General features: G+C 35.3%; 1 protein-coding gene across 1 annotated transcript; it reads right to left on the bottom strand.

Moving 5' to 3' along the window:
* Positions 1-827: 827 nt before the first annotated feature.
* LOC101250266 (zinc finger CCCH domain-containing protein 44-like) lies at positions 828-11,219 on the bottom strand. Its single transcript, XM_010318098.4, has 11 exons — positions 10,606-11,219; positions 10,333-10,412; positions 8,053-8,240; positions 6,831-7,842; positions 6,614-6,741; positions 5,062-5,121; positions 4,934-4,984; positions 4,088-4,158; positions 3,759-3,913; positions 3,569-3,634; positions 828-3,487 (listed from the first exon to the last, which is right to left on the bottom strand). Exons 1-11 carry the CDS (start codon positions 10,956-10,958, stop codon positions 1,071-1,073), a joined length of 4,581 nt encoding a protein of 1,526 aa, XP_010316400.2. The 5' UTR covers positions 10,959-11,219; the 3' UTR covers positions 828-1,070.
* Between the last annotated feature and the right edge of the window lie 2,792 nt (positions 11,220-14,011).

Raw genomic sequence — 14,011 nt, 5'->3', positions numbered from 1 at the left:
TTTCTTTTGTTTTTACGAGGTTTTTTTTTTTAATAAGAAACCGAAGATATTATGTTATGTATAGTGATGATTAGTGAGTTATTATTATTATTAATTATTAGATTTTTCGTAGGAGTGAACCTAGTGATTAGAAAATATTTATGTTTTTTAAACTTTAGATTTTCACGTTGAATTATCGAATATTAAATTTTTAAATAAATGAGTTAAATTACTATTATGAAGTATAACTTGAGAAGGACCTTATTCTTTTTGTGCAAAGCGAATATTATGACTCAATAAACTCTACTCAAACGTGTGCAAAGTGAATACTATGACTCAATAAATTTTCGTAAATGTATATAATCAGACATATTTATTATGAATTAATTTTGACGAAACCTAAACCTCTCCGTTAAAAGAATTAAGGTCAATTTGTATTGTACATAAAGAAATTTCTTTGTAGTTGAACAAAATATAAAAACAAACAAATACATGGAAAAATAATTTGAGCTGTATTATAATTTCGATCCGCTCATTAAGGCTTAAGCTAGTGTAAAACTAATTATACATTATTCATCTTAACCCATTTTAATATATGTATATTCACTTGTCCATATCTGATATCACTACTTTCTATCCATTGACTTGTGTTAGAGCCATCCGAAGCAGTTCAATGGCCTAACTACGTACTTCAATTGAATATACTATTGAGAATTTCTTCGCTTAGGCTGAATTTGCTCCCTATAGTAGCAACAAATTTGTAGCACTAAAATGAAGATGATCCATCGCATTTACTGGCTCCTTTTCTTCTAAGAAAGAAACAAGACTTGGGAATTTACTCATTCAAGTTTGTAACGTCAAATTAAATCCGTAACGCTTAATCATCAAATAAGCAGAAAATTGGTACAAGTTCACTACAGCAGCTTATACATGTGGCAAAATCCTCATAATACACTGGGGTTCCGGAGGAAAAAATTGCAATCTGCCATATTTTGAGTTAAGATATAGGGGGTAACATTTTAGGTACATGTCAATTTGTTACTCAAAAAAGAATTTTCTGATTATACAAAAAGAAAGCAATTGCCTTCAATTTAGGGGTGTAGATAGTCACAGGCCGCCCCCTTCTTGCAACGCCCACTCTCATAAAATTTACAAATTCGCTGACCTTTGGGAGGAGGCCTAGAGTATCCTCCACCACCATATGGCTGCTGTCTGTTCCAAGATGGTCGACCCCTACCAAATCCAGACTCTCCTCCTTGAAGAGCCCAGTCTCTTGGACCACCAGACCTTTCCCCTGCATACCTACGATGGCTATCCCACACTGGATTGTTACCACTGAAAGGCGCCCCTCGATTCATATGTGAATTTCCCCATGCACCTCCCATGTTGCTTCCATAACCAACATTTGCATATCCCTGACTCGGCTTTCCAGGTGCTGCTCCACGCCCATTCATCATTCCTTCAAATACTGTACTCCTACCAATTGCAGAAAATGCACTAGTTTGACTCGTGGTACAAGATGCAGGTATACCGGTAGTACAGGGTGCAGGGATACCGCACCTAACGTCCCCCTGAGAAAACAAAACATCAACCGACTTGGTTTCTCCCTCACTACTCGTAGATGAATTTCCGCCAGACCTCCTTAATGGATCAAAAGCATCAGCTCGAGATGCACCAACTGTTTCATCCATCACACTAGATTGGCAAGGTAGTAGTAGATCTCCGGTGGAGCTCAAGTCATCACTTCTTACAGGATCATGTGTATGACTCGGCTCCTCAATCGGGCTAAAGCAATCAGTCTTGCAACCAGGTATCATCTCCTCACCGCACCTCATACCAGAAGTAGGAGAACCCATACCATTTTGATTTTGAGACTCCATGGCATCAACTTCAGCCAAAAGGTCTGACACTGATTCCTCAGCCAAAGTGCTGAACTCAATAGGTTCATCGAAGAAGTTTGACATTGGATGAGATGAGGAAGTATGATTAAGTTGGTCGGCATTTGAAGCAGGTGTCACAACATGATCACCCACTGCTTCAGCTGGTTTCAGTGAGGAAACGGAGACAAGACCAGAATCCCATTCTTCAATAGATGGTTTTGCAGTAAGCAGGTTGGCAATTGAAGATGGTGTGGCAACACGATCACTCACAGTGTCAACCGATTTCAGTGAGGAAACAGAAACAAGAGTAGAATCCCATTCTTCAGTAGATGGTTTTGCAGCTGGCGAACTTCTACCCCATTCATCAGCTATTTCATGAAGCTGGGGCCCACCAACCACTGGACTAGAAGCACTACTCCACCTTTGGCCTGATTCCTGAATAGGAAGACTGGACAGACCAGATTCTTTATTTTCACCTGCATGCCCACCTCGAGCTTCACTGTCAGGAAGATCTGATGGACCAGATTCTTTATTTTCAGCTGCATGCGCACCTTGAGCTTCGCTGTTTGAAATAGGGGTAGGACTTGGCAAATCATGAACATCTGAACCACAAACAGGAATAACTGAACTCAACAAAAGCAGCTTCTCAGCAGCCTGAGCTTCAAGGTCACCATAGCTCGTCTCTGGAGTAGGACTAGGTAGGTCTGGAAGATTCATTTCTCCTTTCTGTTCAAATAATAAATCACTTGATTTGATAGCAGAAGCAAAAGTAGATCCAGAATCCAGGTTAATTGAACATTTATTGCTTGTAAAAGATTTCTGGTTCTGACCAGAAGATGGATCTAAATTCTGACGGTTAGATTGTGCATGGCACAATGTGCTTTTACGAGAATTCTGAGTTCCATAATCTGCAACAGAACGAGACTTATCAGTTCCATGTCCTTTTCCCTGTCGTGGAAGAGCTAAAATCACCTCCCGCTGACTAGATGAAGAGGAGCTCAACCATTGGGGTTTGTCAGAACAAGAATTATTTCCCTTCAACGACTCCACACATCGTGGAAAAGAAGGGGACAATCCTTTCATCCTCGTAAACTTAGTGTTACCATTTGAACAGTAATTTGGATTGTGGTGGTGCCCAGGTGCCTCTCTCTTTTCACATTCTCCCCCTGAGCCAGCACTCTCAGACCACCTAACACTAGTTCTATTATCCAAGCTAGCTGGTTCCTGTGACTGGCTTAATGTCTTATCATGCACTTGAGATTCTTTATGGAAAAACCCCTTTAGTGCATTAGTTAAAAGTACTGAGTCTTCATGCTCATGATTTGTCCATATCCTCATATCAGGAGGAAAAAGTCCTGATGTATTCCATTTCCTCAACTGCATCACGGAAAATGGTCCTTGTATTCGTTTAGCAGGGTCCCGATAATGCCACAATTTGTCAGTTTCAATACTGATAACGGATGATGTGTTCGCCATAAGGAGACTAGCAATTGAAGTTTCAGATCCAGACCTATCCACAGCCTGCTCAACAGTAAGTTGATTTCCTTGCTTGTCCGAGATATTAGTTCCACAAGCATCTCTTTTCCCACTCATCCTACATTGAGCCATGATAGAGCCCTCTTCTTTAACTGGATAAACACAAAAAAATCTTTAGTTCGCTGATGCTAAACAACCTTTTGAAGGACATCATTGTACAGTCTTCATCTTACCTAGACTCCCTGAAGATATAAGTTTCCTTCTACTAACTCTAGTGCATCTTGGTGCTGGATGTTCAACTGCATTATGTTCCATCAGCAATAAGCAATCATTTTATTTCTTCCTCATCCCTTCCCCCCTCAAAAAAAATGAAAAAAGGATTTAGCAACACCGTGGAGTTACTAGAAACAAAATGATATAAACCTTTTATCTTCTTATTGTGTTCTCCATCATCTCCTCCAGATTCATACTCTGGGTTCATCTTTGGATCAGCATGCACTTCTGGAATCTCCAGTAGCCTCCGATGGCGCTCCTCAGGTGTCTTGAGAAGCTCTAACTTCTCTACACATTCTCTAAGCGTGGAAGTGTTAAGGAAGCCCTCATGCTCATGGTCAATGTTCTTCAATTAATGAATACAAAAAATGATGCAATTCATAAATATCAAAAGGTGACTCAGCATTTTCAATTGAGGCATGAAATCTGAATCTGGCACGTAAAGAACTATTAACGTATATTGCCTCAACAAAGGATATTCTTTCTTGTGCCCTTTCTCACTTGCTCTATCACGAAGATTATTAAGGCGAAATATCTCCGCTTCCAGAGACTGTATTTTAAAATAAATAAACACAAACACATCAAAACACCATACAAAATATCTTTAATGCAAATATGTAACAGTGCATGAAAATAGCTATAACATTTTGTGATGTTCTGAGAAAGAACAGTATTACTTATGGAGAGCACACTACAATGCATGATCAGTTACCATCTCACCGCAATTAATCTCTCCTTTCTTTTGGGGTTGGGGAGGAGGGCAGAGTGCACTTAATGAAAAGTTAATCTTCCAACTAAGTTAGATAACCGTCTTCTGCTTTTCCAACCACCCCAAGTTAAGAGTATACCAAGTCATGAGTAACAGGGCTTTCTGCAAGCTTTCTTATTTTCATGAGGCGAAAATAACAAAATTAGGAACTAGGACCCTCAACTTCGGACTACCAGTCCACTTTATAAAGAAATAATGAGCTACCCATTCCACAAGGAGTAACGCGTTATGGGGTGGTACCACCTAATGTATACCAGCAGATAATGTGCTTCCAGTTCCAAGAAAGATATTATCAAAAATATTGAGTTAGTTCTCCATTTTTTCATTTATTCCCACAGAAGAAGCCCCACAGGCACCTCCCATGAATTTGTAAAAATGTCCATTATGCGATATTACTGAACTGAAAGAAAATAGGACAGGATACACAAATACAGAATAACTGTTGAAAGATTTGAGTTAGGTGACGCAAGTTTAAAGGAACCAACAGTAAATTACTTTGAATGATATACATGCAAGGTTAGAATTAGAAGAACTGAACATTAAGCAATTGACATACATCATTGAGCTTTACTGCCCGGAGTTCCATAGCTTTCTTCTGTATCTCACCCTACAATTAAATCTCATCAAGTTAGAAATTTTAATTTATCATAGAAAAATTTACAATACTCAGGTTTGAACACTTACTACAGTAAGCCTTTTCACAAGCCCGCATTTTATACTCTGACGTAATCTTCTGCATTCATCCTGAAACGCCAAATTTAAGCAATCACTTAAAAAGCCCACAAAATCATGCTGAAACGGCTTGAAACCAAAACCTTTGAAAAGAGCATCTTCGATGTAGAAGGGCTGGGGAAACTAGAAGTGGGAACTTTGTATTGGTAGAAGAGCAAGTTGGTAAAATTTTTAACACATATAGTTGTAAACATACATGCAATAATGTGAAATAAGCTTTTCCAATAATGCACCTGAAATTCATAGTCAGCAGCTAACAAGTAAATTTAGCTTGTCACTCACTGTGAAGTTACAGATGACAAAAAGAAATGAGACAAGATAAAACAAAACAAATACAAACAGATTTCCTTCGTATAGGCCACTTCAGCAAAAGTTCAAGGTTAAATGAGCAATATCTACACCTTCCAGAGCCAAAATAAACAAGGTGCTAATTCGCTCATGGGCAATGTTTGGCCATGCCACTATCCTCATAGATGCGTGTAATAATTTATTTCATTTTAAAAGATTCTCATGACCCTTGCTAATTGACTAGATTCAATATAGAGCAAGAAAGTGAAAGACCTTTCCCCGGTTGTAGAACAGCACAAGATAGGAGAAGACAGCACAATAATGGTGCATGTGATACCAAAAACCACCAAAATGGTACCATAATATGGCCTCTGCCATGCCAAACAGACTGTTTCCAATGAGAGGAAGAGATAACAAGTAGCTGATTTTGATAATCCATCAATACAACCATCTCGAACCTAGCAATCACCCCTTCTATGCAACTATATTCTTTCTTTACACACAATACATATGTCAGTACCAGACAAACAGCTTGCAATGGGTAAGAAAGTAAGTGATAACAACAGGCTGATTCATCTTCGTACCAAACCACCAATACAACCACCACCAACCCAACCCTCATCCCCTTGATGCAACTAATAAACCCACTTAATCTATACATTCCAAGTTTACTACTTTTAGGATCACTTTTAACTACTTTATTAATGCAAGCTACACTTGAAAAACTTACTCCATATTTACAATCATACCCCTACTACGTAGAACCAGAAGTCAGATAAAAATTTCTCAATCCTACTCACGATTTCCAAAAAATGACGTCCTAACTTCCCCAGTATACGAGCTCATCTAAAATCGTGTATCATATTCATGCTAAATGGACTGAAATTACAGTGACATGTCAAGTTTGCTCGTGTCTCTGTGAACTAAATGATTCTTCAGCCTCAGCTTAGGTGGTATATATTTCCTCTATATAATTCCAATACAGCAGCTGTTTGTGCTGGCATTACTTAAAAGTAACAATATGGCAAATGTGAAAATGAACAGCCTAAGAAACGAGTCAGAAAAGACTGAGATACAACACAGAATAGTAAAGATGAATTTCACCTTATCTGCCGCAATATCGACTGGTGAGCAAGATTTCTTTAACAAGTGCGAGAGTAAGAGGAAGCAATTTCCAAAATGGATGGAGAAGTAAAACATGCTTTGTCTAAATTACCTCACAGAAATCTTGATTTGAAATAGAATCAATAGATATGGTTTCTTTCTTGTCTAAGTTCAATACTTCAAGTTGTACGTCAACCGTCTTATCTCTGATCTTATATGGTTCAGATGTCTTGCATGTACCTGCATTAAAAAGTACTATAAGCCCCACAAACAAGAATGACATTAGATTGCATCACTGTGTCAACAAAAGCTTTATGATCAATTTTTACCTACAACATGGACAAGCCTGTAAATTTCCTGTTTCTGATCATTACCAGGTATTCTTATGCGGACAACTGATCCAGTAACTCTGTCATGGAACTTCTCCACATCTTCAGTGAGATTTTCCATCAAATCACGCCGCAAATATAAGAAATTTATATTGTGAGCATCAATTGCAGCAAATTCGTCAAGATTAATCTGGGTCATTTTGACTTCACCATTTTTACGACTCTTACGTTTTTTCGGTGAAGATATGTCATTGCTATCATCAAGTTCTACATGGCTAGACACAATTCCAACAATTCCAGCTGGTATAAAAGCACTCTTATCTGAGTCCTCCTTTATTAGAAAGTGAAACTCGAGAAGCTTCAGCATTTCTATGTGGCCAACACATGTCTTACCAAAAAGGCTTTTGAGTCTTGAATCACAAATTATTTGACTCTTCCGCCGAGGATCTCGAAGATTATTTTTCTTAATATAGTCGAGCAAAAGTGTCTGGACATCAAACTGAGATATAGCAGAAGTTTCACCATCCTTCATATGTGCAACAAAATCCAAAAGCTCCTTTGACGCCCACTCCATGCATCCATTCACTGATGTCTGCATAGCAGTGCTTCCCTGTTTTGTCCTCAAACAATGTCCATTCTGGAGCTCTAGCTCTACAGCAGGCTTTGTTAGTTCTGACTGAGGAGAAGAACTGAAAATGCTCGGGTTATCAGACTCTGCAGTTGTTCGGCTTTCAGTGGTTGGAGAATCCTTATTAGATAGCTCTAACAGCGCTGAGGGTTTCTTCAGCTCTAAATGGTCAAAAGCCTTGCCCGATATACCTTTGCCATTATTTGCAACATAATGACCGTAAGGCAGTAGCGTCCGCTTACCGTGTACTGCATTTAATTCTTTCCATGGATTTTTAGCTTGAAGAAGTTCATCAAGTGTTAATGATAGATTTTCCTTTAGGATTACCCAATACACCTTGAAAAGATACTCCCAGCTAGTTTTGTCATCAAAATCTACCTGAACCTGTTAGGTTTTAGGTAAATCAAAACTTAACCCAAGATTACTTTATGGAGACAAAAGAAAAGAGAAGAACAGAAAAAATTAAATATGGCAGTCTTTTATCTGGAAAGCCATGATAATATCACTTGGAGAACAAATTGTATTATTCGCAATTAGACTGATAAGGAAACATATTTTGTGAGATCTTACAGTGCATTAAAGTATGACACATACCATTTCCTTATCTGCTTGGTCTTTGTTCTCAATCAGCATGATAGTTTTCATGCACGTCGAGCAAAAGCCTTTGTTTCCTCTAACACACAAGTAATCAGAATTTCTTGTGCATGCCTTGCACAATGAATAGGTACAAGTATAGCACAGGTAGTGGGAAGCTTTTTGACACACACTACAAATATGCCAACCTAAAAAGGGGAAAAGAAAGTAATATCAGTGTGCTGTATCATTCTGGGGCCAATGATGTAGAGGACATGCTTCAGATAGAAAATAGAACCAGATCTTTGCAGTTCAAGAGAAAAGTACTAAGTGGAAAATAAAACCAAACCTATTATGCATTAACAGTCTCAGCCTCTCAGGTACCAACCATGGAAGTGGATTCTACTCTTTTTTTTTAATAAAGTAATTGTACATAGCATCATTCATAAAAATGACCAAAGGCCTGATCAGATACAAGTAATATACCAAACGTAAAGAATCTACAACAAGAAAATATTCCCCACAAACTCCACCCATCTTCCGGAAGGGGATTCTACTTTGACGTTGATGATTACTTCGACAAGTTCTAGTTGATTTTTCAGTTCTTTTTGTTGTTCAAACCTTCTGTGGACGTAGATTCCCAGGATATCAGAAAGCTCCTCAAATGTCCTTGAATATATCAACTATGATAAACTAGATATGTTTTTAAGATAATACTTACATTACTTGAAGCATCACTCAACCAGTACATAAATCAATACCAAAAGTTGGTTTTAGCAACAAAGTTTTCTAAGCAACATAAATAAGGTTTTTTCAAGAAGCTCCCAGCTTAGCCACATTACCATACTATCTTTTGTGATGTTGTATTCTATTCCAATTGCTTGAGCCTCCTGTTAATTAGAACAATCACGACCTTTCTTCTCTATAGGAAAAGGACTAAAACCCCAAAGGAAACAGATTTTTCAGATGCTCTTGATGAAATATGTGCAATGTGAGGGGAAAAGGAAAAATTGAGAGAAGGAGAGAGAGAAGTTATTAACAATCATATGGACTTGTTTACTAGTAATATAAGGAAATTCCCACACATGGTGTGAAAGATTGTCTGCAGATACCCTAGAAAGTTTGTGGAAGTAACAACCATTTCAGACATGTTTGAAATATGCAACCCGTTCAAACTTGGATTAAAGACTTTGAAGAAGACAATACATACAAAAGTGATGATAAAAAAGTAAAAAGATACAGCTATGTACTCCATACAAACTCAGAGGAAGACTAATGAATACGACAAAGAGATACACGAGTCAAGACGATAAAAGGCAGTAAATACATTATATATGACATATTACTTGTAAAAAAGACTAGAGTCCATACAAAATTGGGGAAGACTGAAAATGACAAAAATATGCACAAGTCAAGACAACAGAATGCATAAGACACAATGTGGATACTCCATAAAAGTTAAAAAAATAGACTATGAAAACAACAAAAAGATACATGAGACAACACAATAAAAGACAGAAGATCCATGTAGTATTGACAGCCCGTACTGGGATTTTCATTTTCAAAATCACTATATTATGAGATCACACTTCAAAATTTTAAAAGGTTTAATAAAGGCTAGTAAGAATCCATGTCTAGGACTTCATATTATCTCGAGAAAAGATTGTGAAAAAGAAAAGCATCCAGAGATGTTTCTGTTCTTCAAGCCAATACCTAGATTTGTTATTCAGGCAAATATTAAGGTTTTCACTTTAGAACACTCACCTCACTGATTCTTCCCCTCATTCCTTTTATCTTGGAAATTGAAATGATAATGCAAAGCATTCTGTAAAGTAATATACATGACCATCCAAATTCTGATCATGCAGGCACAACACTATATTTCAATTTACAGTTGAAACCTCTCCTACATTCAAGACTCATTCGAGAAGTATGAGTTAAGGCTGTCATTGCATTTATAGAAGATGCTTCTACAATGTAACAACATGAATTATGCCATGCAATACTTTCAGCCTTAATGTGTCATGCTCAATCATCTACTACTCTTTTTTATAGATAAAATTAAAGTGAATTTGCAAATAGAGAACCTATGCAAAAATTACTATCCTTATTTCTCTCTACTTAAATAGAACGTCATTTAGTTCTCTCTTAGCTCTTGCCAAAATAAATTCGGCACTTAAATTATCCCATTATGAGAATAAACTAATAATAATAATGATTTTTAAAAAAAACTACAGCATTAAAGAACTACACGAACTGAATAGATTCTTCATGTGCACAACGAAGTAGGAGAAAACATACCACAGTTCCATTTAGCCTTGGAGCGAAAAAATGCCTCATCCCGCTTAATACAAGCTGGATGATATGCCTTTGGACAACCCCTATCCAATAAAGAAACAACTTGTAACACAATTACGCTTATCAAACAAAGAGCACGATCATTTCTGAAACACTAGTACTTTTTTATCAACATTTTTAGCTCAAAATGAAGTAATGTCACAATGTGGAAAAGCATTAGAACACTTAAAAACGGAAAGTAGAGTATGAGAACTGATAAAAACGAGCCTCACTCACTTGCGATCGCAAAGAACAAGAGAACCACCATCAAAACATATGAAGCAAACGTCTTCATCCTCTACTCGAGGTTTCTTTGGCACCGGAGGTTTCACCGTCAGGTTACGAGGTGACCTCCCTCGCTTCCGGTTATCGATCACGCTTGCAGCTGAATCCCTAACATCTACAGCTACCGTAGCCGAAACACCTCCATCTCCGGCGACCGAAGACGAAACTCCGACCAACTGAGAACCTTCCATATAATGTACAGAACTACACTGCTCCAACCTCTGTAACTCCATAGATTTTGCTGTACCTTCATCTAGCCTTTGATTATGTGCTTGCTCTGAGCTAGAATTCACACCACCATCCATGGAGAATTTGAGCTCGTATCAAAAACCCTAGACTACCTAATCGAGTTGATCATGGAGTTAAACGTCGTCGTTTGAAGAAACAAAGAAAAATCTTAGACGAAAATGAGAAAGATTAGGAAGAGAGAATGAGGTCACGTTTGGTCAGTCTGTAAAATTGAAAAAATGTTTTGTGTATTAACCTTTCGACGAAACAAAAAAAAGACTTGTCAATTAAGACACATGGTAAAGCGTCAAACGCGGCTCATGTGGGATTGTTTTTATACTGCTACTAAACTTGTTTGTAGTCTTTTTAAAATGACTGGATTCACAGTTTTTCTCCACTCTCTAAATAACACGTGACTTGCTTTCTAATTTTATACTCTTTTTTTTTTTTGGTGTTTTAAACAATTGTCTTTTTTTAAATCATATTAGAATTATGGTCTATTAATTTATAAAAAGAATTTATTAAATATTGTGATGGTTTAATCCGGTTATTCTTGAATTCTTTTCCTATAATGTCATTATTCTAAATAAATTCCTTTTAAAGCACTTTTGAATTCTTCTTTCCTAAAAAAAAATCCTACAAAGTCATCTTAGATTAAAAGGATTTCATTTGAGTTACTTTTGAATGTTTCTTCCTTAAATAGTTATTTAAATATGGTGAAGATTTTAATAAAAGTTAATCTTAAATTTTTTTCTTATAATATAATTTAATTATAACTTTATATCCTAAAAAGAAGAAAAATATTTTTTCCTCTGTATAAATTAGTATATCGTTTTAGATTAATTTCTTATTTTTCATGCCATGTAAGATAAAATTTAAATTAATTTTGAGTACAAAAATATTAAATTTAGCCGTTTGGATTTAAGTATTTATCAATTCAAATCCTAAAGGTTTTGAAATAAAATATTATTATTCTAACGATAATAATTTTCACTATGAACGTTACTAATAGTATAGAAAATAAAGATTCTTCTTAATTTTGTGTGTGGAGGACTTTTATATTCCTACAGATCAAATAAGGAAAAATTATATATAACAGCAAACTAATAACTTAAAATAAATGGAGTAGCTATGATTTGATTTAATTGTGTTTCATAGCAAACGTTTGCAAAAAATTGTCAGACGCCTCTCTCCCAAATTTCTCGCTTGCCACTCTCTCCAATCTCTCGCTCGCTTCCTCACTTTTTATACAAACACAAGTGTATAGAAATTGTTTCTAATCGTATAAAACAGAGAAAATTGTATAAATACATATGTTTTTGTTCCCCTCTTTCAGATCTTGCTCGCCACTCTCACAAATCTCGCTCATCATCCTCGTCTTTCTCACTTCTACAAACAGAAGCGAAATGTATAAATTGTGTTTCTGTTTGTATAAAAGCGTGAGAAAATTTTATACACACATGCAAGTATATATATATTCGTCCTACATACTTATAATTATACAATAAAAATACTCCTTTGGCCAGTTTTTTTTGTCTTTCTCTCTTTCTCGTTTTATACAATTTTCAAATTGTATCTAATTTCTCTCTTTCTCGTTTTATACAATTCGATTCAATTGTATATTCCTTGTCAAGTCTCTTTTGTCTTTCTCTCTTTCTCATTTTATACAAATTCAAATTGTATATAATCGTTCTATACACTTATAATAATACAATTCGTTTTTATACAGTTTTCTACTCAAGTATCTTTCTCTTTCTTGTTTTATACATTTTGTTTTATGCAATTTGCTTCAACTGTATATGTATAGCGAATTATACATTTTATATGTTTACTATGAAACGCAATTATACAAACTTTGTTATAACATACAAATATAAATTTTTTATTTGCTATATGTGAAAGTTGCTCTTTGAATAATTCTATCTATTTAAATGATAGTTTAAAAATAATACAAATGAAGGTGTGTTGTTAAAAATAATAAAATTATAATTAGTTAACATGAGTCTTAAAACCTCATCATGGTGATATATGAGTCTTAAATGCAAGTTGCCTTTTTTGTCTTAAAAATGTAGTTCTCTTTCCTATCAGGTTAAAGTTACCAACGAATCATCAGTTTGTTTGTTTTTTTTATTAGCAATTTTCATTGATATTCTAAAATCTTTTAGATGGCCACATTTTATTTTATTTGTAGAAATCTTAAATTTAGACTAGGCCTTGTCCTACAGAAAAAAAATAATAACATTACATGGCATGAATCTATTAAGGGGAGAGATTTTTGCATGACATGAATGATTTTACAGAAAGAAAAATTCAAAAATAATTTTAGTGACACTTTTTTATTCTATATAATTAAAAAATAAAATTTATGACCATATTAAAAATTAACTCATCAATTATAATATATGTTGATTTTGGTTGGCTTAGCTGGCACAAGGACTGTTTGATACCTATAGTATACTATACCCCATCATCTTAAAAGGCCTTTTGACTAACAACATTTTTCATCACTTTTTATATTCCCTGTGTTTGTACAATGACAACATAATTTTATTGTCAAAAAATTAACTTTTACACAAGACAGCTGCACAACATGCACTTGTTATATGTGTATATATATATATATATTTTTTTTTTTGTACAATGACAACATAATATTATTGTCAAAAAATTTACTTTTACACAAGACAGCTGCACAACATGCACTAGTTATACATATATATATATATTATTTTTATTTTTTTTATGATATAAGTAACTAAAGAAAGGGATGGAGTATCTAATTTGTATAAATTGCGGTAATTTATATAATTTTTTACCGTAATTTGTTTGAAAATTGTGTTTCTATATGTACATGCATTTGTTCTTTGTGTTAAGCTAAAGTAGCGAGCAATAATGGAGAAAGAGGAGAGAGGCGAGCGAAAGATGGCAGAGAGTGGATTTGTATAAAATTCAACCGAGTTAAAAATATTTGTTTTTGTATATTAAATCTTCCTCTCGCTTTATACAGACACAAATCATAAATTGTCTTTTGTATAATTGGTGCTTGGATAAAACCAGGGAGAGACAAAACAAAAGAGAACTGGCATGAGAAGATTTTGTATTTGCATAATTACAAGTGTATAGACAAAGA

Source organism: Solanum lycopersicum, chromosome 2, assembly GCF_036512215.1.
Source record: "Solanum lycopersicum chromosome 2, SLM_r2.1".
Classification (NCBI taxonomy): domain Eukaryota; kingdom Viridiplantae; phylum Streptophyta; class Magnoliopsida; order Solanales; family Solanaceae; genus Solanum; species Solanum lycopersicum.
Note: the sequence above shows the minus strand (reverse complement) of the source record. Positions and strands in the feature narration are given on the sequence as shown.